We start from the raw sequence: 26,895 nt of genomic DNA on the forward strand, positions 1-26,895 counted from the left end.
TATTTCATATGTCGGGTGACTACGCGACCATTTTGTTCTATTGTGTGCGCCGCTTTCAATAATTTTATTTCATTTGGGACACGCTTTATAATCAGCATTTTTTAATTATCTACAGTTGGCCTACATAAGTCTGGGATAATCACTGGAATTGATGACGTAATTTATTTGAAGACACTTGAAGGTGATACAAGTTAACAGGTCGTTCAGTGTTTGTTCAGAGACACTCAAATGTTACGGGGGGCATTTATGTGTGTAAATACTTTGTTGGGCCACTTGATCGTAACTTTTTGGGCACCAGTTTAGTGCCTCTCATCAGAGATAGCATCACCTCATTGACTCTGTGTTCACTTCCAGGAGAGGTCAGCAAAAAAACGGCGGTCGTTCCCACTGAATGATTTGTTTTCCTCAGCACGGCAAAATCAATAAATGACACGGAAGTTTGTGGAGGAAGATTTCCGCGTCGATATTTTCCAAGCAATAAACACCACCATGTACTACTTCCATCTTAATGCTATCCAATGGCTTCCCGTGGCCACGTCAGATGTGAAACGGGGCCTGCATATTGACAACAGCTTTCAAGTTTTCCCACCGGAACTCGCATATTTGACCGAATATATCGATGTACCTTTGACTCATGCATACTTTTTTAAATTTATTTAAATAAAGTAGTGTTTGGTGTAAAAGTGCACTGAGTTCGACTGACAGATGTCTCAAATATATTGTCCAAGCATGCCTTCAGATGTACTTAGTGGTTTTGGGTTACAGGACTATAAAAGTGCACTACATCATACCGAGGATGGTTTTTCGTATTTTGACCAAGTAATTTGGCAAAATCAGTAAAATCCCTTCTATTAGTTCTTTTTTAATTGGTGTCCAGTGTATTTGTTGACCATGTTTTTTTCTCTCTTTCTTTTCCAATTTGTAAAAGCATGTCAAGGCTCAAAATAAGCGCTTTTCACATCGCAGTTTGCCAAACTTGAAATTTCGTGGCTCATCTAAATACACACACACACACACACACACAAAAAAACACTTTTGTCATGTGAACCATTCGCCTTTTTGAAGGCAAAGAAATGGACTTTTCTCTCAAACAAGCGACTCGAGCATGCCTTCACCAAATGAGCAGCACGTGAAGGCCCGTCAAAGCATCTCCAGAGAGAAAACTCCCAAGTTTGGCCATGCCCGTTGCCTCTAGACTTGAGCCGTCATCAGACCCCTCCAGGATTTATGCAAACGCACTCAACACAAGAACTGATATGTATTTATTCGTCCGTACACCAGCCAAAAAGCCAGATGCTGCCAATGCTTTGACATCGCCAAAGCAGCGTTCTGTAATCTGATAATTGGATGGAGTCAGTGGGTCGTAGAACACACCGCACTTGTTTGACATAATTTTGTTGCCCACGGTGGCACGGCGATATAAAAAAATGGATGGCTCAAGTAGAACAAAAAAAAAAATGGCTACGTCATGTGTCATCTGTCCGCCTAAAAATGTTGACATTTCAACCTACAAGAACTGATTCGATTCTACACAAAGGGTCTTGTTTTATTGTGTGAGGAATGAAATGACCATGGCGGGGTGTAAAAAGCAAACTGGACTTAATGAGATGCCCGCCATTCCAAAAAAATATAGAATAATAAGACAATAGTTGAACTCGCATGTTGCAATGATGCTGTTGTGAGCCAGTCGGTGTGTCCTCCTCGAGCCGGATGCTGGTGTATGAAGGCGGCTATGGGGGCGAGGGGAGGAAGGGGAGGGGGGGGGGGCTCCACGCAGGCTGCCATAACTCGGCTAAGCTCGGGCGGCAGGCGCATCCGAACACTCAGACCCGACGCAAATATGAACCGTTGCACGTTTTGACACCACTCGTCATCGTTTTGCCCGTTTGTTGTCTCCCCCTCCTGACCCCCAAGGATCAAAGCCAGAAGCAGAAGCCAGCCTCTGCAAACCGGACGGGAGGCGAGGTCATGTCGCACGGTAAGATGCGGAGAACGGCAGCGCTGCAAAACAAGCCAGCTGTGATGTTTTTTTTTTTCGTTTTCCTTTTTTTTTTTTTTCCTCCCCCCGCCCCCATTCGCCTTTTGCATGTTCGCGTCACCCATCGGTCCACGTTGGCACCTCTTCGGCGTCAAGGTGGGCATCGCCGCGGATGTTGTCATCCACGCTGCCGTTCCTTCAGATGTCGGCGTGGGGGGAAATAGGTTAGTGGAGCAAATCGGAGCGATCGCCGTCAATGTAGGAAATAAACACGATCAATATCTTATGAAGGGGGGCGTTTTCTGGGTATGTGCAGGACGCGCACTGGTCTAGACAGGAATGGAAAAGGGATGGGGGGGCGGGGGGGGGGGTGTTACCCGTAGTAAAGCGTGCACGCGAGTGAGGCCTGCAAGGCTGCAATCATAACAATGTGAAGGAGGGGGGGGGGGGCTAAACAACTTCATTTGAGGTTTTTACAGTCCTTTATTTGACTGAACACCAGATTACCCATTTCGGCAAACAAAAGAAAAACACGGCCAGAGAGATAAGGCTCGATTTGGAAAAGCGTTCATTTCACAACATGGTTCATTAAAATTATGGTTCGACTCCTGTGGGAAAAGTATCACCAAATTAATGCATCAACTGACGACGAGACAGTTAATATATAGATATAGTTATTAAAGTAATGGTAATTTCACTCATTTTGCTATATTTTGCCACAAAATAATAATAAAATATATTTTCTGCCCCCCCCCCCCCCTTCCTGGATTTTTAACGTCAGTCTTTGACTCAGTAGCGGCAGTCATAACCGTGGCCGGATGGGGAGGATGATGGTTCATGAATTCATAAATTGTCCCTAACCTCATTCACAACAAACTATGTCACCTTCATTTCCTGTCCCTTGATGAGAAGGCTTATATTAGAAAACCAAGTCAGATCGCACATCTCAACCCTCCCCGCGTCGGCCCACTTCCTGACACACTTTGGGAATATACAGCACGTGAGCTGATGTTGGACGCACGAAAACATATGAAGACTCATTTTTCGTGACGCTCGCCGATTATCAAGGGGCGGACAGGAAATGGACGGTTGATGATGGCAAAACACATCCACGTTGATCTGATGTGGACTGCAAGTGGCTTAGCAGTTTTAGGTTACCTGACAGTACAATAATAAGAGCGATGTGAACAGATTTACCCTCAAAGGATGCGTCATGAGGTACGCCTCTTCAGTCTAATGTGATCCATGAGCTGTATCAAAATCTTGACAAAGATCCGAACGCATTTCGCTCCACGAGGGACAACATTGTTGGCTAGAACATTTTTAGGCTCCCTTAGGTCGTATGCAAAAGAATCACTACAAAAGCACAGTTCAGTTGTATTTAACTTTTAAGTTAGGTTTCAGAACTGATTTGTTCAACATATTTAGTTAACTATTTTTTTTTTTATGGAATCATTATTGAAGTGCTTCCTTAAATTAGCTTTTAAACCGCATTGTTAATTTTTAAACTCTGCATCACGTGGTCGTGTCTTAACATAACGTCACATGTATTTTCTCTGCAGTCATCTCATTCTCGCTTTCGATGAACATTTGGGCCTGCTACCCGACCGGATTCTAATATCCGTCATGATGGTGGGAGGTGGTACGTTGGTGTCAAAAGTTGACCAATTTCGAGAGATTTGAACCATGGGGCCCCCGAAGCGAGGAGATGACTGCGCTCATCCTTGTTCACGGAGGCATGAAAATAACCTTTCTCAGTTATCCCTCTGCGGCAGTTGCTCCTCTCGAAGGAAGAGTGACATACTCGCCGGACCAGCCTGGTTTTGTTTACGCATGAATTATGCCTGTTTTTTTTCCCCCCCATTCATGACATGCTGTTCAAAATAGCCTCGGTGAAAGGTTTGCCACAATTTCTCTTTCAGTTTTGCTACCCCTGTGTTGTCGCATTGTGGTTCTTTTTTTGTCTAAACAAAGCTCCCCAATTCACTTCAACGTAGTTCCTTGGGTGGATGATGTCAAATTAATCATTTTACCGCTTGACTGTGCAACACATGTTTTGTCACTGCTGCCTGGTAGATTAGGCACACACAAATCGGGGACTTGTGCTAGGCTGTTGTGTCGTTGTGACCTTTTTCGAGGTTCCAGGGCCGTATCCATAATCTTTCTGGCATCCATGAACTAGCTGATCTGAGAACATACAATCTTTTGTTAGTTACTGTTAACATAACGAGCATTCAAGATAAAAAGGCTGACTGGAAGTTCGCGAAGAACTTTTGAATTGGTGCCATGACCCGGATTAAACAGATCAACTGAGATTGTCTTCTGTGGTTTTATCAGGCGGTGGATGAAATAGATGCAGAAAAATGTTGAGATATTTTTTTTTAAAAGTGTCACTGAACCAATTTGCAGAAAACGAACAGTTATCCCGTCACAATGCCGGCCCCTCGGCCATCTTTGCCGCCTGTTTTTGCCATGAATTAATGATTGTGACGCCATCAAACTTTAATGAGCTGCATGTTTGGACTCTTAGTCAGTGGGCCGAGCTGTACGGGGGAGGAAGTGGACGCATGCACGCCCGGCGCCCATTAACGCGAGCGAGTGTGCTGGCCTGGACGGAGAACAAGATACAAAGATGGCTTCATACGAGCCTCCCACCGGACTTTTTGGGGAAGCGAGATATGAATAACTTAGAGCTTCTGCATTTTGTATTGCCATTATCATTCAGCTGAGGCGTTTCGTCACCCACGATAATACACACATTGCACATTTCCGTTGCGGGAACCTCAGCGCCAGCCTTCAAACGATATGGTCAGATGACCCGCTTTGTTCACGATTCAAATCTTTTTGACGTCTTCTTAACCCTTTCGTGCGCCCTGTAGCCTGATAATGTGGTCAACTGTCCACTTTAGTGACCGCTGACCCCGTCAGGATTCATCTCGCTTCATATTTTGTTCAAGGATCACCGATCCAATCGTCCCACTTTTCTGTGCACTTCATTTTGGATTGACGGAGTCACTAAAAGGATTTGTATTTGCGAGCCGGGGCAAAGTTCATGTGAGCTTTGCGTCTGTAACATGATTGTCTTGCGACCTTCATGCGTCACTCAGTCGTACGCTATGTATAATACATGCCCAAGGAGGAACCGTAATGTATCACAGCCGCACGACTGACCTGACTCATACAAATGCCTCGCGCCAGATTCGATGGTGTTTTTCACTCTGTAAAAGCACAAATGTGCGTTTCTTTTATTTTATTTTCTCTTTTGGCTTTGGAGGTGTGGACATGAAAAATATTGGACTCACGCATTGCGTGACATGTTCGCCAATTCATGGAACACTTTGTGGAAAAAAAACAACAACTCTTGAGTGTGTTTGTGTGCTTGTGTGGCCACTTTCTCACGCTCAAAAGTAAGAACATACCTTCACAGTCTTAATTCGATGTATTTATTTATTTTTTAATGAGGCTGGTATTTACATTAAAACCGCACACATTGAGTTTTATTTGGAAAATTATTTTTTTTTAAAAAAGTTGAGTTACTTACCTGTTTGGCTTCTTTGACTGTTTTCATAGTCTTTCTTTACTGATTGGCTGGCACCGTCTTTAGGGCGTGTGGCGTCCATTTTGAGTGACCAAATCGGGTTCCTTGCCCGACATTTGCCATGAAAAGCCGCAGTTTGCTCAGAACCCCCCAAAATTGCTCAACTCTGGCGTTTTTTTTTTTTTTGTTGTTGTTCGTTTGTTTTGCTGTGCTTGATTTAATCAACGATATTCATTTTCCAGGTTCCCGCAAGCCCACGTGCCTTGATCCAAATCTGAAGTTCTGAGCCATCTCAACACCGCGGCCCGTCTCTTCCTCCGCAAACCGGAACCGGCACTTCTGAAAGGATGTGAGCATTACCCGAAAAACGGGAGAAAACGCAATAAGCCTTGGGAAAAGTTGGCTCGCTTGGCCGCGATGGACGCATGGTTCCGCTGATAAGCAAGACTGCGCCAGCTCTGTTTGGACATGTGAGTTGACGGAAAAATACTGCACAGACACTATCGCGATCTTAGTTGTGGCGATTCGTCAAGTTTATTTTCCTGTGGTGAAGCTTCATCGGCTTTTCTCCCTTCCCCCCCCCCCCCCCCCCCCGAACAAGGATGTCTTCCATATAGCCGCTTAAGTGTGAACCAACAATCAAGACATTGATCCCTTCACCCCCCCCCCCCCCCCCTTGCTGCCACACTTCACTGGCATGTTTGTATTCCAGCTCCATCTTTTTCAGTTTATTTTTTATTTTTTATAAACACATCTTTGTTCTCCCTCGCCCTGGCGAAACGAGAAGAAGAATCTCTTTATGAAGAGGCAGCCACTTGTTTGTGAAGAAGGTATTGATCGGTGCACAATGTGTGACGGCAGTGCTGCTCGACTCAAATCCATTTTGTGGATTCCTCTCAAAGGCGCTTTTGACTCGGAAAGTTAGGATTGCGGCCACGTTTCGGTTTTTAATTGGCCGACTCATCCACAAAGCGAATGCTTTGTTGCTTTGTTATGACGTGATTCCATGAATTTTCATCACGACTCGAACCTCACATTGAGAACAACTCGGGCCTGAGCGATTCATTGGCCAAGGTTAACAATTTTAAAATCCGCAAAACTCCACTGTGCGAGACATTACCGCATAGGACAAAAGATAATGACGTTCAAACGTTCCACACCAAAAAAGCTGCAAAAAAAATTTGCATTATTTTTTTTGTTTGCAAATTTTTCCTCTCCGCTCAGTTCTCTTAAACAGAATGCTGTTTTTAAAAAAAATATTAGCCAATTCATTTTATTCTGCCAAATGAAAAAAAATCCGATCAGACACGGATAATAATTGTCTCTAATTTGTTTCACGTATCCAATATGGTGTTTTGGTCACAGATAAAGATGGCCCCATTGTGCATTAATCTAATTGGAACATGCATTTGTTACATATTTTGATGTATTTTTATACTTCATAAAACATTTATGTCTGACTTTTGGGGGGCTTGGAACGGATTAGGGCATTAACATGGAAAACGCGTCTCTACTTCCAAAAGAAATTTCTTCCCAAACCAATTCATTTCGTAAGTAGAGGTACCACTGTAATGAGAACCTACATCAGGATTTTTTTTCCTCAAGCGCTTTTAGTCTTTAGGCATGAAAAAAAAAATGGCAACACACATAAAGGTCCATTGATGCACAACTGTGACATTAAGATGAATGAATATTAAAAAAAAGCAACATTTTCAGCTGTCCCTGAAAGGGTTCAAATGTTTGCAGTGTCTGCAGATGACGACCTTGGCGTGAATTCTTTGACTGCGGCGGCACTTACACACATAATGGCTTCTTAATGAAAGGGCATAACGTTGTATCCAGGTTTGCGTTCTTCATAAGTCAAGAAGGGCCGCCCGCCACAGTATCTGGGCGCAGGTGTGATCAGACGCAATTTCACCTCAAGTACTTCCTCCTAAGTAGTCCACAAAACCTTCCAGGCTCATTGCACCTTTTAGCCCCGGTAATCGGGGATTTGCGGAGGGATTTATTTTGTTTAACCTTTGGAGTGAAGCGACACATTGGCAGCGTAAAAATTCTGGCACGCTCAATTTTTCAGTTTCTAATTTGCACTTTTTGCCGAGCGACTGTGAGCCATTCCGGCAGCTTTTCTTTACGGCGCCTCCTTCGAAGGTGTAAACATCTTATTACCTTAGCAGGCAGCTTTCGGGAAATGGGGAGAGGGAGTGGGGGCGGGGGGATTCAAAGTATAGCTTACGTGCCAATAGCAGGATCACTTAGAGCGAAAAAAGAAGTCAACAATACAGATGATCTCTAATTTGTACTATTTTGCATCACGGTTTACATTGAGGTGGTGAATGTCCAAACAAAACAAAACAAAAAATGTTTTTCCATATTGTAATGAGGCATAACATGCTTCAGGTTAAACGCGCTTATCGCAGAATAACCAAACCACACCTTTCATGCAAATTTTAAGCATGATTAAAGTTCAGTGACATTGATTTAAATCAATATTTAACTTTATTCATGATATTTAAATTCCACCGCATACATTAGAATAATGAGTAGCTTGTATCAGCATGTGTCTTATGTGTAAATGACATCATTATGGGTTTTTTTTTCCCTATTCCTTTCCATCCTATATAGCTCCATTATTTATAAGAGCTGTTTAAATGAGGTCCAGAGGTCAGCACGGTGTCAATTTCATCATGCTTGATTTTAAATATTAAGATTCTTTGTGTTTGCATAAAGATATACAGCAAATCTGCAGTCAAATGTTTTTTTTTTTCCAATAATGAGCTTTGGGCTTCTTTTCTGGGGTGTGTGTGTAAGAAAAAAAAAAACAATAAAGCATAGGCCTTTAAAAAGGATTCAACATCATCTCGGGATGTGGTTTTGACCTCAGTGCCTGTTCACCGCCATAATCAAGGCAGTGCTCATCCGCTCGTCATGAGTGGCAGAGGAAGAATTAGCCCGGAAGCTCGGAGCAGCTTGCCGCAACCTTCATTGTTAGCGTTGCATCATGCGCGGATGGGACGCTTTTCCCCTAATTTCATTCACAGGACTCGTTTCATGCCAAGATGGTACCCGGAGCCGCAAGTAATTGCGTTAGTTGTCACTGACAGCCAGCCCGGCGAGACTTTGCTTCGTTTAAATCAAGGATATGTCATAATTGGAGCTCTAAAATAAAAGGAAATTCCAAAAACACCATCTTGCTCGAGATCAATCGCTAATTTAATAAACTAAAGACAAAAAAAATAATAAAAAGAACAGACACATTTATGATGCTCTCTATGATTTAAAAAAAAAGAATGCTACGTCGCTGCCGATAGCAATCCACATCAAAGTCCGTGCGCAGTCCGATTCCCCCCCCCCCCCCCCCCCCCCACCGACTGGACAAAAAGTGTAGCGCAAACAACCGTGCTTACATCATCTCCGAAACTCAAATCCAAAAGTGACGCAATAAATAACCAGAAAAAAAATTGCCTAAACAGTGTAAAAAAATGGAAATAAATCTGGACTCATTTCCTTGCAAACTAGGGATGTTCAATACCATTTTTTTCTGATCGATACGAGTACCAGTGTTCAGTCTTTGAAACTCACCGATGTCAAGTACCACTACTTCCACTGAGTTAGATATATACAATTTTACTCACCACGATGCCAAAAACCTACAAACAAGGACGTTAGCAGTTCCTACCAAGGAGGATTCACTCGATGTCAGATTTATTAATGACTGGCTGTTATCGGCAGCCGCCACGACTACTCGATCTGTTAAAATAAGACCGGTATCGTCCTGATACCAACAGCTGGTATCGCTATTCGCTGACATTTTTAACCAAACATATTGTCCCAAGTGCATCTGATCTCTTTTCACTCATTACTGGATAACCCCCCCCCCCCCAATCCCCCCCCAAAAAAACAATAAGCATAGAGATTTTCATTCTTGAGGCAACTTAATGCCGCACGTCTCCCGCTGAGTGAGACAGAGGTGGTTTCCATCCTCTCCTTTCCATTCATGCCCGTACGCTCTCCGGCTGATGCGTACCGCGCACGACAGGCAGCGTGCGGTGACCTGCATGTATGCGGGCGCGTGTTGGGTCACCGGGTGCCGATTCTGCTTCGAATGCCAACGCGGCCGGCTCGTTAGCGCTTCAGAATGGGAATCCCCCCCCCCACGTGGCCATGGGCTGTGGGACACATCTGCAAGCGTGCATACATGGGGAGATGAGAACATGTCATGTCATGAAGGTCAACAGTCAATCCTCAGATTTTTCGTGTCCTCCATGAAAGCCTTTCTAAATAAGACATTTGCAAACACTTGCTTTTATTTTGAAAGCGACTGATTGACATTTTCGCTAAGTTTTTATTTTTTTTTATGGCAGGTTATATTTGTGCATTTTCCACACTGTCAATTTTGGGGGGGAAATCCTGTTTTTGAATCAAGGGATTCACCCATTAACTGAGAAAATAATCAACACAATTGATGATGAAAATAATTGTGATAAATCATCTGGTTTTACACGTTTTTACACCCTCATAAGGAGATTGCGGCTTCTTTTGGAATTAAAATTAAAGCTCATGTTAAACGGAGTTGGCCCATACCTGACACCATATAAATGCCTTTATTTGATCCAAAAATACATATCAGATGTTCTAGTAGGCTTTTCCTGACATGTCATGCTTTTTCTCCCAGCGGAAGGCTGAAAGATTCATTAATACATCCCAGACCAATTTTGCAATTATGGCCAAAAAGTTCAAAGTTCACTACATTGTTTTCCATTTTAGCGGTACAGGTTGCGGGCCATGTTAACAGCTCGAGAAGTTTTGAAATGATTCGTGTTGGTCTAATTGGTATCACCAAAACTTGGCATTTGGAAGTGGTGTGTGGACTTTTTTTTTTAATATCCACTGCTTTTGGCTGTATAGTTTTTTCTGCAATGTGTGTCAGCTCTGCACTCTTCTCCGCATCAGTGCCTCCTAACACTGGAACTCCCGCGCCCCCGCGCTGTCCTCGTTTGTCGTCTCATAACACTTTGACATGCAGCTGACTTTCCTGTAAGGGGCCCGCAAGTGCGTTTATGTGAAAGCCCCTCAGGCTTGTGCGCGAGGCGCTTTCTCAAACATCACAAATTAGGCCCCTGGATGACCCAGAAGAAGTAAATTGGCACAATGAGTGATTTCATCCTTCCATAACAAGAAAGGGGGTCTTATAAATGAGGATGAATTAGGATGCCGAGATGTTGCTTCAAAGCCGTTTAGGTAGATCGGGGCCCAATTTATTCGGCAGCTCAGCTCAGTTGGAGTCGGACGACAAGATGAAGAAATGGCACCACGAAGTGTCGACATTTTGCCGCTAATAAGACGCAGAAGTGAAAAGTGTCGGCACCGATTCAATCCTGGTGTCATTTGTCCGGGGTCTTGGCGCGTCGGTTCCCCTGTAAGAAATCCCCAAATAAATGAGGCGGCGCTGATCGGCTCCCGGCATCGAAGAAGGAAAAGGACAAAAGTGAGAATGGAGTTTGCAAGTGAAGTGATGTCAGGGAAGCAGTGGGGAGAGGAGGCTGGCAGGCAGGAATAAATAGGACTCAGCCCGTGAGAGGGAAGAAAAAAAAAAAAAAAAGAAAACACCATCTGGTCAAGATTATAACCTAGATACTGTGCATATGTGGAGTTTAACACTCCTCTGCTGTCTTCAAATGGTCATATCACTGTCCTTCAAAAGGAATATGACACATACAAAATTGCTGCACAACAACAAACAGTGTTCACAAACAATAATAATAATAATAAATGATTTCACGGTTTTGTCCTTGCCATTTTCACCCTTTGAGGGACAGCGGTTACTTCAGTGGACAGCTTATCATGTGATCAGGTTGCTTGGCGCTTGAAAGGGTTCATTTTAACGGTTATTCTAACACGTGCGAACTTGCAATTGAGGACGCCGAGGGAAGGAAAATGGGAGCCCTTCTATGGGAATTGTGATTATTAATAGGCAGCCTGCAAATGCCTCGCAACCGGTCCAGGGTTTTCCACTTGCCTCTTGTAAAGTCACCTTGAGAACACAAATTAACTGTCGGCATGCGGTTCATTATACAGAATGCGTTTTGCGGTGTACCATCCCCAAAACATTTGAAAACTTTTGTTGCAATGAAAACTGCATTTATTTACATTGTATGTCAGTACAGCGTGGGTCAAAAGAAACCAGTCATTTAAAAAAAAAAGTGATTTTAATTCATATTCCTATTGTAATGTTATTGAAATACCTCTGTTAAAAAAAATGTATCATAGCTTTATTGAAGACTAAGTTGCCCATAGGTGTGAATGTCAGTCAGAACAGGTGAATTCTCGCGTCTTCACTTCCGTTGCATGTTGATTCAGCGCCCTCGTGCGGACATACTGTGAAACTGCAGGGCCTGTTTATTTGCCCTCTCTCTTCTTTCTTCCCGTAGAGACGATGGTGTTGTTTCTGATCGGGATCTCTGCAGCCTCGAACCTTTCATCTCATGACAACCAAACGGCAGGTTAAAAAAAAAAAAGGATATTAATGCGGGAGGAATGTGGAAAAACGTTTTATTTTTTTTAATTTAATTTTGATTGTGTGTTGTGCCAAGGGAACCCCACACACCAGGGTGCTCATGTGCTGCCCTCCACGTTGATCTTGTCCCTTGTGCTCATCTTTGTCGTCCTGCTGACCATTTACTGCCTCAGGTGGGAATTTGCGACTCATCAACACAAAGCAAATTATGAAGAAAATCTGACATACAGGTATAAAAGCCAAGAGAGTTAAGACGATAAATTAAAAACCTAAAAACAACTTTGTCTCTCTCACATTTTGGATATTACTCTGAACGTTGAATGACCTTTTATGATTGATGGCCTACTTTGGCATATTTTATTTACATTACAGTATTTAACTTTATCTCATAGTTGTTGTTTTTTTTTTTTTCTTTTTAAGGTTCAAGAACCACAGGAAAGCGCTGGTTACGTCTGTGGATAAAAAACTTCCAAATGGCTTCCTGGAAGAACAAGGTACTCAATGTAATTACAACCCAATGAAAACATAATGCTTTGGATTATTATTATTATTCTTTCTTTTTAAATATTGATATTTGATTCATGCATTTACATTCTTTATGGCGCTAGAACAATTCCCTGTGTGTAGTCTGAGCTAACTGGGAAGTTTGCGGCGGCCTCTTAGCTTTCCCAGCACGTCGGGAGTCTTATAAACTTTCATTTTAAGTAGGGGCGGGGGGGGGGGGGATATATATAAATAAACGGAAAGGCCACATTTTGAGCCGAGGCAGTTTCACGCGGTTCGAGGCGGCGGGCGCTCTGTTTTACGAGTTGGAGAAATGATTTCTGTCGCCAATCGGCAGAAGTGGGAAATCTTAACGGCCGCCGGGCATGTTGTTACAGGTGCAACGCCGGCTCGTAATGGTGCCTACTGGGAATCGTTAGCCCTCTGACCGCCATGTATGCCTTTTGAAACACAGGAGAGCAAAGAGTGGTCCTCCTGCCCAGATCCCCCTCGCTCTCCAAGAGGTACTTCCCCATCCCGCTGGACACGCTGGAGGAGGAGTACCGCTCGCGCTCGGCCGATGACGGCAAGCTCTTCCGAGAGGAGTTCAATGTAAGTCGATCTGCGCAAACGCACCGGACGCTCGCCCTTTGTCCTCTTGGCTGTTTGCCCAACTCTTGAAAATCGCACTAAAAATTTACGAGGTCCAGCGTTGTTCTGTATCCACCCCCCCCGCCCCCCCGCCTTCTCATGAGGTTTTCTTGTTATAGTCGCTGCCCTGTTACTACCGCCACGGGTCCTTTGAGGAGGCCAGCAAGGAGCACAACAGAGACAAAAACAGATACCCCAACATTTTGCCATGTGAGCGAGCCCCCCGCCCCCCTGCCGACCCCCACCCTGAAGACAATATTGCCTTTATTGACATTGGCTCTCTCTCGCTTGCAGATGACCATTCCAGAGTGCTATTGAGCAGTCACATGGGTCACGCGTGTTCAGACTACATCAACGCCTCTTACATAGATGTGAGTCATAATTGCCTCATCGCTTTGGAAAGGCATGTTATGGCTCCGAGCGGATGCCTGTTAATAGTCTGCTCTTTTGCGCAGGGGTTTAAGCAAAAGAAGAAATTTATTGCTGCTCAAGGTAAATAAAAATGCAACGTAGTTTCAGTGGACAGGTACTGTTTTAGGCTTGACCCGATCGGGATTTTGGAGCGGATCAAGCCAGTTAAAAAACAACAACAACAACAACAAAATGTAACCGATCAGATCAGAAGATGCCCAGTTGATTTCAACAATTTGTTGATTGACTGTACATTGTACCCCGCTATTGGAACTAGCCTGGCCCGCAAACATGCAAAATTCACATACAATTGACACCCACATTGGAGAAAAATTAATAATAACAATAAAAATCCTAAAAATTATCCCAATATGCTGATAGACACTTCAGTTCACCAAAAAAACTAAATAATTTTAAAATACTGAGGAAAAATGGGGAAAAAATATTCAATTGTATTTCCTGAGAAAACTTAAATTATTGAACAAGTTATGACATTAGAGCCGATTTCACATAAAATGCTAAATATCTGCCAATCCGATCCAGCCGGTCATTAGGAGGTTTCTTCCCGACGGCAGCGATGTGCTGCTGAACAGCTGCGTGTTCATTATTTCTCGCAACCATGACAGTAAAATTGTATCCTGGTCTATATACAGCAGATCAAAAGTACTATGCTAACAGCTCTGGCTGAGGTTTGACATTAGTTTAGGTCTGTTGCCTCTTCTTTTTTTTTTTGTTGTCAAAAAAACCCTTTAGATTTCAAATGATGACCAAACCGATGTTATGAGGTCGTTGAGTTCAGTTTGGTTGCCGTGTAACCTATGGCACCCTCTAGTGGTCATCCTACGTCAACAACACCATTGATGATTCATTTCACTGGTTGCTTACGGTCTTTTTTTTTTTTTTTTGGTCAAATGTACCCTATGTTTTCTACTCCTTTGATTTATTTTCGTATTCTATGTATCCCCCCCGTTATTCCAAATATATATTTTTATGCTTCAGGTCCAAAGTTGGAGACGGTGGCCGACTTCTGGCGGATGATTTGGGAGCAGAAGACGGCAACTATCGTGATGCTGACCAATCTGAAAGAAAGGAAAGAGGTCTCAAAACGAACCTTTATTACCTACAGTAGTTGTTGCCAAACTTTATACACCAAGTACCACCTTGAAAACCCCCCAAAACAAAACAATGAGCTCCCCCAAGTGCATTAAAACGCAGCAGTGCTGTCTTCCTCCAAAATGAAACGGTCGCGGTTTTGCGTACCACCTTTTGAGAATGGCTAATCGACAGTATGCAGCTAGACCGCACAAAAGCTTTCCCGTCTGCTCTTTCCCTGACCCGAAGTCACCGACTTGTAATTTCTTTGACCCCCGTCCCTCAGATGACTAAATCACATTGTCATCCAGCAGATGATTTTTGCATGAGCTGAGCCTCAAAGGGCCGATCAACCGGGAGCTCGGCAGCAGGTTTGATACAGCACAAGAAGGAGAAGAAGCGTTCGGGAATCAATGATGCAATAATTGTTGATAAGACCCCGAGAGGCTTCATGATAATTAGTCGGAGAGGCTCGCTAATGGGTTGAAGCTTGGCTTGCGCACATCGTATTGACTGACACGGACGCCCAAAGTCAAGTGCCTTTAATCGCTGGTTACACCGAGCAAAAAATGATAAATGTTTGTTTTTGATCCCATTTTCCATGAGCTGAACTCAAAGACCCAAGACTTTTCTTTGCATACGCAAATATGTATCAATAGCCGGCTGATTTAAATCGACCCATATTCGCTCTTTTCAAATCAGCTGATAATTTGTGATCGGAATTTTATTCCGCCAAATATCCAAATTGTCACCGGCCTTAAAATATACATATTGGTCAGGCCTGATACAAAAATGCCTATTTTTCTGAAATATTGTTCACAAATTCACCTCAGCTGTTGCATATCCATAAAAGTACACATTTTGGAGTGGCGGCCGAAGGCACACCTGTGCGGTACTCATGCTGTCTAATCAGCATCTTGATATGCCACCCCCGTAAACCGGATGGATTATCTCGACGAAAGAGTGCTCGCCCACAACATTCAGACCCACTGGTGAATAATATTTGAGAGAAATAGAAAATAGGAGATAAAATTGTTGTGTTTATAGTTTCGCTCAGCATATATGCAAAGCAAGGCAGCTTTATATGCTGCGTTTCCTCCACAAGACAACTCAATGTGCTTCACATAATTAAAAGCGTCCAAAATCCATACATTTTTGTAGGTTGCAATTCATCTAAACTGTATTCATAATTATCGTGTTATCAGGACAAATGCTTCCAGTATTGGCCAGAAAAGGGCTGCTGGATGTACGGCAACATCAAAGTGGCCATGGAGGACGTCACCGTTCTGGTGGACTACAGCGTTAGAAAATTCTGCCTTCAGTATGTAAGTCAAAAAATCTACACATCCAAGTATCATTTCTTTTCATTAAACCCCTGGGAAAAAAAAAAAGAAGAAAACCTGTTGGTTTATTAAAAAATGTGCCATGTATGGATTTCCAGAGCACACGAGTAAAATTTAATTACACTGCAGCAGGCCTTCCCAGCAATCTTTTTAAGGGAGCATTGTCTCTAATTAGGCACACCGTAAAAATTGTTTAATATTTCAGCCAACCGTAGTTATCAAATGACATTAAAAATACATCATTTTAATCGCAAATCTCTTATTAAAAATTAAGCATCTAATAAAGCTGCATGGAGAAGACGTAAAAAGTAATGCTCCCTGAAGGGGCTTTCAAACTGTTTAGTCTGCGGTAAAAGGAGAGAAAATAGAATAAATAAGGAGAAACGGCGGCTGGAAAACAATCGAGGATATTAAAAGGGGTCGTACGCGTGATTAAAAACCAAATAATATCCATATACTAATGTGTTCAATGTACTCACAGAGTCAACATGCCGTGTGTTGCGGGGCTTCTTCCTCGCGGCGGTCGTTTTGCCGCAGAGCCTTTTTCACTTTGGTAAAGCCGAGTCGCGAGGCTTTTGTCTCGCCTCCGTTTGATAGCGGACCCCCACCACCCCCATCTCAACTTTTCACACCCTCTCTGACTTTGTAACCTTTTGGGGGGGGGGGGGGGGGGTGAAGCCAAATTGTTGCGTTGGTAGTTGTGCTCAGTATATATTCATATAGCCCATTTCATCCACGAGATAACTCAAGACGCTTTTATTTAAGGACACCCGCAGCTAAACTTTACACAGCCGCTCTGACTTTGTCAACGGGATGACACGCTCACCACGTACGAGTCAAACAACCTTTGGAGAGATTAAGCCAAAAGGAAAAGTATGCTAATAAATATATGGAAACATTTTGCTCCCATGAAGACTATAATACTTCCTAATTTTTATTATTATTATTTTTTGTGTGTCAATTGTATTCCAATTTCAAGGAGGAAGCGCGAGTGCGGAACAAAGAGCCACTCACTCACCCAAGTCATCTGCCCGCCCGCAATCGCCGCGCGTGCATGCGAGCGCTCGCGCACGCGCTCACGGTGAACATTACTCACGTGCAGGCATTAACTGGGCCCGTCTGTTCTTCACAGCAGGACAGTGATGGACCCCGGGCCCCGTGCCTGGTCACTCAGCTCCATTTTACCAGCTGGCCAGACTTCGGGGTGCCGTTCTCGCCTATAGGCATGCTGAAATTCCTCAAGAAGGTCAAGGCTGTCAACCCGCCCTACGCCGGACCCATTGTGGTGCACTGCAGGTAAGAAGAACACAATTAGGACTTTTTTTTTTTTTTTCGCGCTCTCCCTCTCTTGCATCATCTGTTTTTGCAAAAGTTATTCAAGAGTGGCAGATTGTTGTAATTATGAACCCCGGTTAACACAACGCCCCCCCCCCCAAACAAATTGAGCATTGGAGTCCTTAATATAGGCTGTTTAATTATTCCGTAACGAGGACATTTTTCCTGCCGGTTAGGTGCATACGTGCACCTTTGTTTGACTGGTCAAGCCGACTGCCGCAACAGGTGCTCACGGTTGTTTTTCCAACGCTCCTCTGCTGAAATGAGCCTTGTAAATTTCTTGCTGGGGTTTGCGTTATGCATACACGTGGTCATTCACGGCTCATTTTTGTCGGTGCAATAATAGACATTACAGTATATGGGGGAAAAAATTGTTTGGTGCTCGGATTTTGCACCTTTGACAGGAAATGGAAGCAAAAAGGGAGATTGTCTGTCGGCAGCTTGAACAGCTTCTACTTGTTTGGCAAGAGAGTTCGGGCACACTTGTGACCCTTTTTTTGCGTGCGTGCAATGCAAAACGAGAGAATACTTGCCAAAATCCGTCATGTAAGTACTGTTTGTACTTTTTTTTTTTATGTCAAATGCAACGAAAAAGCTGCTCCCCTGTATCAGATTTGGACGCTATTTTTGTATTTTATTAATATTTATCCAGAGCAAGAGACCCCACTTAATTCCTGGAAGAACATTTGTAAAGCCTAATTCAAACCTTGAACCCCTAGAAAAAAAACAAAAAAACAAAAACATGCTGCCACTTAGGAAAAAAAACAAAAAAATTAAGGCTTTTATTTACTTACGAATTCTTTCTCGTCCCATACGCCACCATTTTACAAATATATTCCCATTTCTTTCTTTTTTTTAAAATATATTATTTGATTGTTTTACTTGGCCAAAATATTTTGAAAAAAGGGGAAACCATCAATAAGAAATCTTTTGGTGACTCAAGACCTTTTGCACAGTACTGTGTGTGTTGTTGTTCTTGCGGGAAGTGATGTTCTTTCCACCCATCTTACAAGTTGTCTGACAAGTGTTGTCTTCTCTCTGTGTGTGTGTGTGTGTGTGTGTGTGTGTGTGTGTGTGTGTGTGTGTGTGTGTGTGTGTGTGTGTGTGTATGCGTGCCTGTAGCGCGGGCGTGGGGAGGACAGGCACCTTCATTGTCATTGACAGCATGATCGACATGATGCACACGGAGCAGAGGGTGGACGTCTTTGGCTTTGTGAGCAGAATACGAGAGCAGCGCTGTCAACTCATCCAGACCGATGTAAGCGTTGACCCCTGCTGACCCGCCGTGCCTGCCCGCTGACAGTTGCCGTTGCGGTGCAAGGCAAACAAAACAAACAAACAAAAAAAAAAAAAAAGACGGCAAAACAAACTGTCAGTGATACTGGAAGAGGAAGGAGGTGAGGGGGAGGGGGGGGGGCGGGGGACGGTGGTCCTGACTTCCTTTGTGCTGGTCCACAGATGCAGTACTCCTTCATCTATCAGGCCCTGTTGGAGTACTACCTGTACGGGGACACCGAGCTGGACGTGTGCTCTCTGGAGGGCCATCTGCACGGGCTTCACAACACCAGGGCCCCCCACGACAGACTGGGCCTGGAGGAGGAGTTCCGGGTACGCCGAGAGAAACGGAGAGAGAGAGAGCGCTTGAAACATTTTCAGTAATGAATCGTCCCAACATGCCGGTATTTTCCTGGAGATCTGGCCCAGGGTGGCGCTCTGAGCGGCGGCGGCATTAAAAAACAACGCTTTATAAGGGGCCTCCATCTGTCACGCAGAATTAACGGGAGCCGGGTGGGAAGTTTTCATGTTTTACTCATAGCCGTTCTGCCCCCCTCCCTCTCCCCCACGCCACCCCGCTCAACACCTCTCTGCTGATTAGAACTTTGTTGTTGCGGTTGTTTACTCGAGGCAGTAAATGTTTTAGCACTTTGGAAATACACTCTGGGGTCAAAACATTAGGTATGCCCCAGCGATAATACAAAAAAAAAAAACATGAACGGTATTTAAACCGTGATGGATTGCTTTAATAAACACAAATATGTAACAGAAGATCTTTAGACGAGAGCGGGAGAAGTTCAAGTTTGAAAATAAAAGATGACCTTCTTCAGAAGAGTTTACATGGTGCAAAGGAGTTGGAAGAAGCGGGGAAAAAAAAAGCAAAAACATTCAAACTCGAAAAAGACTGCCGAAGCAAAGAAATGAAATACAAATTTCAAGTGTACATGGAAAATTTGTTTGTTTTTTAAAAAATATATAATTTAGCACTAGGGGTACACGGAAAATCACTGCCATAGTGCAGCTCAGTTGTATTTTGCATTTTTCATTGAATGTCTTAAGCACAGTTTTATTTTTGAACATTAAAGTCGAATTGTTATTCAACTTTTAAGTGCAATGCATTTCAACTGAGTCATTATTTAAGTACAGTTTAGTCATTCTTTGCATCTCATCAATATTGCCGCATGTCCCCCCCCCCCCCTCCCCCCCATCCCGACAGAAGCTGACCAACGTGCGCATCATGAAGGAGAACATGAGAACGGGGAACCTCCCAGCCAACATGAAGAAGAACCGAGTACTTCAGATCATCCCGTGTAAGGAACACTGAATTTTCACCCCTTGCGCGGTTCCATAATACATCACATCCGAGTCTTGCATCAAAGCGACGGGGCGATCTCTATCCATGTCGTACAACGGACGTGCGGCTAATTACGTAATCACGTCTCACGTTTGAACGAAGCGTGCGGCAAGGGCTTATCAAGTACAATTTTTGTAGGAGGATCGCTCCAGTACGGCTTCATTGTTTGCATTTTTAATGCCGTTTATTTTTCAGTGATTAGTATATATATTACACAGATTAAAAAACTTTCTTTTTTTTTTTAATCAATATTTATGATTCATAAAGGTAGCACGAATAGACGAGTGGTGAACATGTCTGCCTCATGATTGAGAGGTCCTCTATTCAAATCTCTCCGCTCGGGGGGGCCTCCTCTTTTGGAATTGGCATGTGATATTCTAGGTCAGGGGTGGGCAAACTTTTTGGCTCGGGGGCCGCATTGACTTTTAAAATTTGACAGCAGGGCCAGGTCAGCACGAGCTATGGTACATTAAAAAAAAAAACTGCATTTGTTGACAGTCCATATCAAACATCAACAGAACAAAAGCATGAAAGTACGGTATTAATATACTTTTTTTAAATGACAAAAGTGTTGTTGATGACCTATTTTAGCCTGTGCATCGCTGCAGATGGGTTGTGATCAGACCAGTAGAAGTAGAGCAATACAGAGGTACTAGGTGGTCGAAAAGATTGCCTCGCCTCCCCGTGTTCTGCAACTTCAAGTCAATGCGCCACCTGGCGGTGAAATGCCTGTCATTACAAGTCCAATTGAAATGAATGCAATCATTCACATTGAACCTTAATTGTGGACCAACCTTCGGCGGGCCGGATTAAAAAGACCAACGGGCTGGATTCGGCCCGCGGGCCGTAGTTTGCCCACCACTGTTCTAGGTCCTCCAAAAACATCCGTGTTAGGTTTCACCCTTTCATGCACCCCCGTAACCTGATAACACGATAAGCTGTCCACCGTAGTGACCGCTGTGCCCGAAAGGGTTCATATAGACCATAAACAGAATTGAGTACAAGTGCAAAAATGAACGAATGGGTCAACAGACCTTTATTACGGTTACATCACATGGAGACTCTTCTGTATGAGCTGTAAAATACATCTGTGAGTTCTCGTGCTGTTTTGGACCCAAGTGACACTTTTCCTCTTCTTCTTACTTTTATTGGCTTGAAAAAGTTCTTTTTTTTATTGTTTTTTTTTTTTTTTTGTTCCTGGCACAGATGATTTCAACCGAGTCATACTTTCAGTGAAACGAGGGCAGGAGTTCACCGACTACATCAATGCCTCTTTTATTGACGTAAGCAACCCCCGCCGCGCCGCCGCCGCGACCTCCTCTATAGATTTTCCCATAGAAGTATAAATATAAAGCTCATCGGCTCCTTCTGAAACGATGCAAAACATCGTTCCCCGAGTGTTGTGTTGTGCCCTGCAGGGCTACAGGCAGAAGGACTATTTCATCGCAACCCAGGCCCCCCTGTCTCACACGGCGGAAGACTTCTGGAGGATGGTGTGGGAGTGGAGGTGCCACTCGATCGTTATGCTCACTGAACTAAAGGAGAGGGAGCAGGTGCAGCACGCCGCATGATTTTTCCTACCTTTTATTTTTTACATGTTTCCCTCCTTTTTTTGTGATTTGTTTCTCTTTTTTTTTTGGTTGTTGTTTTGTTTCTTCCCCCTCCCAGTCATCTCCCGTGTTGAAAAGTAGATCCATATCAATCCTTTCCCAACAGGAAAAGTGTTTCCAGTATTGGCCATCAGAGGGCAGTGTGACATTTGGAGACTACACCGTGGAGCTGAGCGGAGACTCGCAGGGCGAAACCTTCACTCTCAAAGACTTGGTGCTCACCTGCACAGCAGTACGTAGTAGAAACGACAACCACGGTAGCAATATATATATATATATATATATATATATATATATATTTTTTTTTTATACAGTGGTACTTCTACTTACTCACGTCTCTTCATACGAAATTTTCAAGTGATGAAACGCCTCAGTAGGAAAATATTGCCTCTTGTTACAAAAGAAATTTCAAGGTACGAAAGGTAAAAAAATACAGTGTGGGCTGCTACTCGCAGCTCCGAGTTTCGTGAACGCAACATACTTACAAGATACGGTCGCTCACTTTGCATTGTCGAAGGATTGTTAAAAGCTGACGAAAGCAAACGTCCTTGGATCAGTTCTTGAAGAACGCAAGGCAAAAAAAACATGAACATGATCTAAACAGGGCAAAAAAAGATGAGGACACAAATGACCATCATTTTTATTCGTTACTCTATTCTTTGTTTTTTACATGATGCACAACTCTCATTTATTGTGCAATATTGTCATTGTAACATGTACTTGTTACATATTTTGATGCATTTTTATGCTTCATAAAACATTTTTGTCTCAATTTTGGGGGGCCTTGGAACGGATTAGGGCATTAACATGGAAAACGCATCTCTACTTACAAAGTTTTCGAGTTCAGAAATTTCTTCCAGAACCAATTAATTTCCCAAGTAGAGGTATCACTGTAGTACGTATTGTGGCAATACCATTTTGTCCGCTTATTCATTGCTAATAACGAACGCATCGTAGGCAACGGTAGGCAACAAGTTAGCATCTAGCAAATGGTGTTATAACCCTTGAAGCCACAGATGCTCGAACAAACGAGCAGCAAATCTAATATTCAACCCAGCCGTTTTGTACGCTCGCAATTCTCTAGCTTCGTTTCGAACCGCGCAATTATGAAATCACGGCTCCTCCGCATCCCCGCCAGGAGAAGCGGTCTCGACACGTGCGTCATTTCCACTTCCACGGATGGCCCGAGATCGGAATACCGACGGAGGGCCGGGGGATGATCGACATCATCGCCTCGGTGCAGAGGCAGCAGCAGCAGTCTGGAAACCGTCCCATCGTGGTGCACTGCAGGTGAGACCGCTCGCGATTTGCCACCAAGGCTGCCGACGAGCGTTTCTTTTGTAAGTTGGAGTCGTGAGTGATATCGGAAGGCCTTTTCCTTTTCAAACGACACGTTTTTCGTTTCTAGAACGTCTGTTATCAGAAAGTCCCCGCGTTGCCTCAGCGGAGCGGCTGTTCTTACGCCTAAACCACTTATGTGATCCTTTATAAAGACTTCTCAGCGGATGCTTTGATCAGAACCTAGCTTCAGGTGAAGTGATTCGAAAGCGGCGACGGCCCGGTGGGATCGATCCAATCCACCCATTCGCAGTCAATTAAAACCTCTCAAAGTGAAATATCCTCCGACTCCCCACTATGATTAATCTGATAAGATGAGCTAACGACAGGAAATGGTGTCATCACTCCGCGCTTTGCCTTCATCACCGCTTGCCTAAAAGGGGCTTTTTAAAGCCGTTCCCCCCCGCCCCGCCCCCCTTTTCTGCCGCCTCCCGGGAGCGAGGCTAACCCTGGGCGATCCCCCGGCGTCTCGCCGCACTCGTCCAAATTGCACATCACTCCGGCGCTCGCTCCCTCGCCAACCCGCCATCACGAGTAAACATCAGCTCAGTCAAACACTCAGCTTCCACGCTGATTAGTGTTAGCGTTCGGCTTAGCCTCTTCTTAAGTGGGGGGGGGGGGGTGTGCGGGGGGATTATTAGCACCATTAGCCCACGCAGAGGTCACCTTTCCTCTCGCCGACCGATGCATTCAAATGGATGAAAGGCATACATGCTCAAGGATAAGTCGCCCGTATTTGGTAACTTAAGTGGGTGCTTAAGATGGACCCCGCAACACCTCACTACGATCCACCAAATCGGCGCAAAAAGCCACAGAGGGTCTTCGGTTCTTGACTGGCATACGACGTTTCAAGGTTACTTTCGACACGAGAGCCGACAGCTCGTTTCTCTCGTCTCAAGTTTCAGTGCATTTGCCAGGAGGTTCCGTATTGAACTTGCAGTGAGCGGCATGAGAGCGATAACACCAAATTTAACACACCCGCTCCTCGTTCGCACCTTCGACCCTGTAACTCGAATGAGTCGCATGACACTGAGGAGAAAAAAAAAAATAGAAAAGTGGGCCCAGCTTGAACATTTTCACTTGGAGGGCGGGGGTGTGCTCACTTTTGTTGCCCAGCTGCCTCAATGCTAATGACTGTGTGTTGAGTCATTTTGAGGGGATGACAAAAATGAGAAAATAAGTCCAACTAAAACTGAAACAAAAAATACAAACAAAAGAGTGTAACAGAATAAATTGCTGTGTGCGGATGAAGTCAAGATTGAAGGGAAAACTGTTTTTTTTTTTGGGTGTGGTTACGCTTGACGATAACCACTCATTGTCTCAGTCAAGAGTTTGTTCGTTGTCTGGGAATAATGACCCTTAAAATCTCAAGCATGTTTTATTTTGAAAATCCACCGACGCTTCGGTCAAAATGCAACATCCCAGAGGGAACTAAAGTAAGCCCAAAAATGAGTAAATAAAACAAAAAAAAACAACCCCCATGTTTGGACAGCTTCTTCAAAAAGGAGAACACGCCAAAAAAAAAAAACAGGAGAAGAGCTGACAACTTTCAAGCAAAAGAAGGAACTTTTTTCAGAGACGATATCGACAATCCGACGCGCACGAGCCTGCTCTGCGGAAGGATGTGGTGGCCGGCTCACAAATGAGGCAATGAAGCCATCAAAATTACGTTGGCGCGTGGAACACAAGCACCCGACATTAAAAGACAAGCCTTTGGAGTTTTTTAAAGGAAAAAAAAAAAAAAAAGAAAGATTAGTCCAATGGGACCGGCTCGTTGAAGAGAAACAAGCGCATGGCTTCCCACTAATTACGACAGCTACGTTCAGCGGAACGGGAATTTCTGTATTTAACTGGCGGCGTGCATCTCTCCAATAAAAAGACGATTTGTTACGATCGCTGAATGCGAGACGCGATACAATTCAAAACGGCACATTTTAAAGTGGAACCGATTTATAACATTTTCGGGGTGGGAGCGGTTCTTTTTTAATTATTTTTTTTTGGACAGATTCGTGTTATTTTGGGACTGATACACCCCAAACTTAAAATTTCTTAAAATGTATTTATTTATTATTACTTTTGGTTTGTTTCTGTGCTGGCCCGTCAAAATGTCTTTACGTGAATCTGGTCCTTGGCCCAAAAAATAAATAAAAAATAAAAGGTTGGGGACCAGCGGACTATGATACCTTGCAACTTTGCTTGCAGTTTATTTACCTAAAATAAAAAAGTGGAACTTTGACCAGCATGCATTTTTAACATCTCCATTCAATAGCACATCAAAATTTGGGGTGTTGAAAGTGGAAAGCGCCCGGTGATATTGAAACAGCATCCCGTCTTGGTCTTTCAGTGCCGGTGCCGGTCGGACGGGGACCTTCATCGCCCTCAGCAACATTCTGGAGCGCGTGAAGGCGGAGGGCCTGCTTGACGTCTTCCAGACCGTCAAGAGTTTACGCATGCAGCGGCCGCACATGGTGCAGACCGTGGTAATGTTTGCAAATGAGACACAAAAACAAGTCAAATCGCTTGTGGGGTTTTTTTTTTTTTTTTACATCACGCCTTGTGTATCGCGTCGCGTCGGAATGCGGTCTTGTTTTTTTTTTATTTTTAATTTGTGGTTTGTTTTCCAGGAGCAATACGACTTCTGCTACCGAGTGGTGCAGGATTTTGTCGACATCTTCTCGGACTACGCCAACTTTAAATAAGGCACACTTTCCACTGTCTGCTTTCCAATCAACTTATGCAATCGACTTTCTTTTATTTATTTTTTGGTTTGTTGAATGTACATTTTCTAAAGTTTTACATTTTGTATCATACTGTAATATGCGCAAACATATCCGTCCTTTTGCGCCTCTTTTAGGATGACATTTGACTTGACAAGACTTGCTTAGTACATGAAAATAGGTAGAGTAACATGATGTAAATACGGTGGTGCCTTGAGATAGCGGTGAAAATAGAAAGTACGCATTGTAGTACATTAAAGTACACAAACGAGCGCGCGGCGTTGCCGTGCAGTCTGCTAGCTTCATGCGAACGCGCAATGGAAAAAGCCATAGCCAGGCTAGCAAATAGCATCTTAGGTGGCAGTGTTCACACTTTAAGGAACTGATATTTCGATACTGATAGTGCAACAACACTTACGGATGGACAATATCCCATCACTCACAGACATATATTCTTTATCCTCTGCGAGACGCTACGCATTGCTGCTGTTTAAGGAGTCGCGGTCGTGGCGACGTGCTTCTTTGTTTGTGTTAGGATTTTAATCAAGGTGGGCTAGTACCCTTACCAGATACATTTTTTTTCCCATGGTTTCGGGTTGTCGCAAAGGATGCCGATACCAGCCACCAGTACCTAAGACAAAAAACAAATCAGACGTAGATTAAGTCTTTCTTGCCAATAGTTGTTGCTAAACTGTGGATGTTGGACACATGGGCCATGTTCAGAATTATCCATCCTTGTGTTCATTGAAATTTGTTGTATCTTAAGGACTAGTGGTATCAGTACTTGGTATCGGTATTGGTGGGTCTTCAAGAGTGAATACTTGTATCGGTGTATAGGTCTGTAAAAAAAGAAAAAAAGAAAGTGGAATTAAACCTCCTTGATTATTATGTTTATATGAACTACGATATTCTCGAGTGCTCTTTTCCTGACTGACGGCGTTTTTAACCTTTGAGGGACAGGGACAGTGCACAGATGACCATATTATCGGGTTACAGGGTGCATGAAAGGGTTGCGTTAAGAGCATGGTCACTTGAAAAAAAAATTGGGATTTGGATCTCAAGGCACCTCTGAAACCGCGCCACTGTCGGAAAAGCATTCTCAACTCTTTCTGCTTGACTCTTTCTGAACCACAATGCCTTTCTTTTCTTTACACGCATATGTATACTTTGTCTTTGCGACAAATAAGGTTCAAATGTGTTTGTGGGCTCTGATTTAAAAAAAATAAAATAATTCAGGACCTTTTTTCCTCCAA

At 43.7% G+C, this 26,895-nt stretch overlaps 1 protein-coding gene across 3 annotated transcripts; it reads left to right on the top strand.

The window, feature by feature from the left end:
* Nucleotides 1-1,773: 1,773 nt before the first annotated feature.
* LOC147198927 (receptor-type tyrosine-protein phosphatase epsilon-like) lies at nt 1,774-26,895 on the top strand. Of its 3 annotated transcripts, none has more exons than XM_086121973.1 (21): nt 1,774-1,978; nt 5,759-5,986; nt 11,948-12,019; nt 12,110-12,206; nt 12,454-12,527; nt 12,992-13,128; nt 13,287-13,377; nt 13,462-13,538; nt 13,623-13,659; nt 14,578-14,675; nt 15,876-15,995; nt 17,146-17,309; nt 18,471-18,606; nt 18,807-18,956; nt 19,840-19,933; nt 21,184-21,260; nt 21,396-21,530; nt 21,694-21,819; nt 22,726-22,877; nt 25,270-25,405; nt 25,550-26,895. In XM_086121973.1, the coding sequence occupies exons 3-21, from the start codon at nt 11,953-11,955 to the stop codon at nt 25,622-25,624; spliced, it is 2,043 nt and encodes a 680-aa protein (XP_085978099.1). In that variant the 5' UTR covers nt 1,774-1,978; nt 5,759-5,986; nt 11,948-11,952; the 3' UTR covers nt 25,625-26,895. The 3 variants fall into 3 exon arrangements, with proteins under 3 accessions (XP_085978099.1, XP_085978102.1, XP_085978101.1); XM_086121976.1 differs by having other exon boundaries at nt 19,843-19,933; XM_086121975.1 differs by lacking the exon at nt 1,774-1,978 and adding an exon at nt 2,071-2,202.

Source organism: Hippocampus guttulatus, chromosome 10 (assembly GCF_054856545.1).
Source record: "Hippocampus guttulatus isolate MCC_2025c chromosome 10, RoL_Hgut_1.0, whole genome shotgun sequence".
Lineage (NCBI taxonomy): Eukaryota > Metazoa > Chordata > Actinopteri > Syngnathiformes > Syngnathidae > Hippocampus > Hippocampus guttulatus.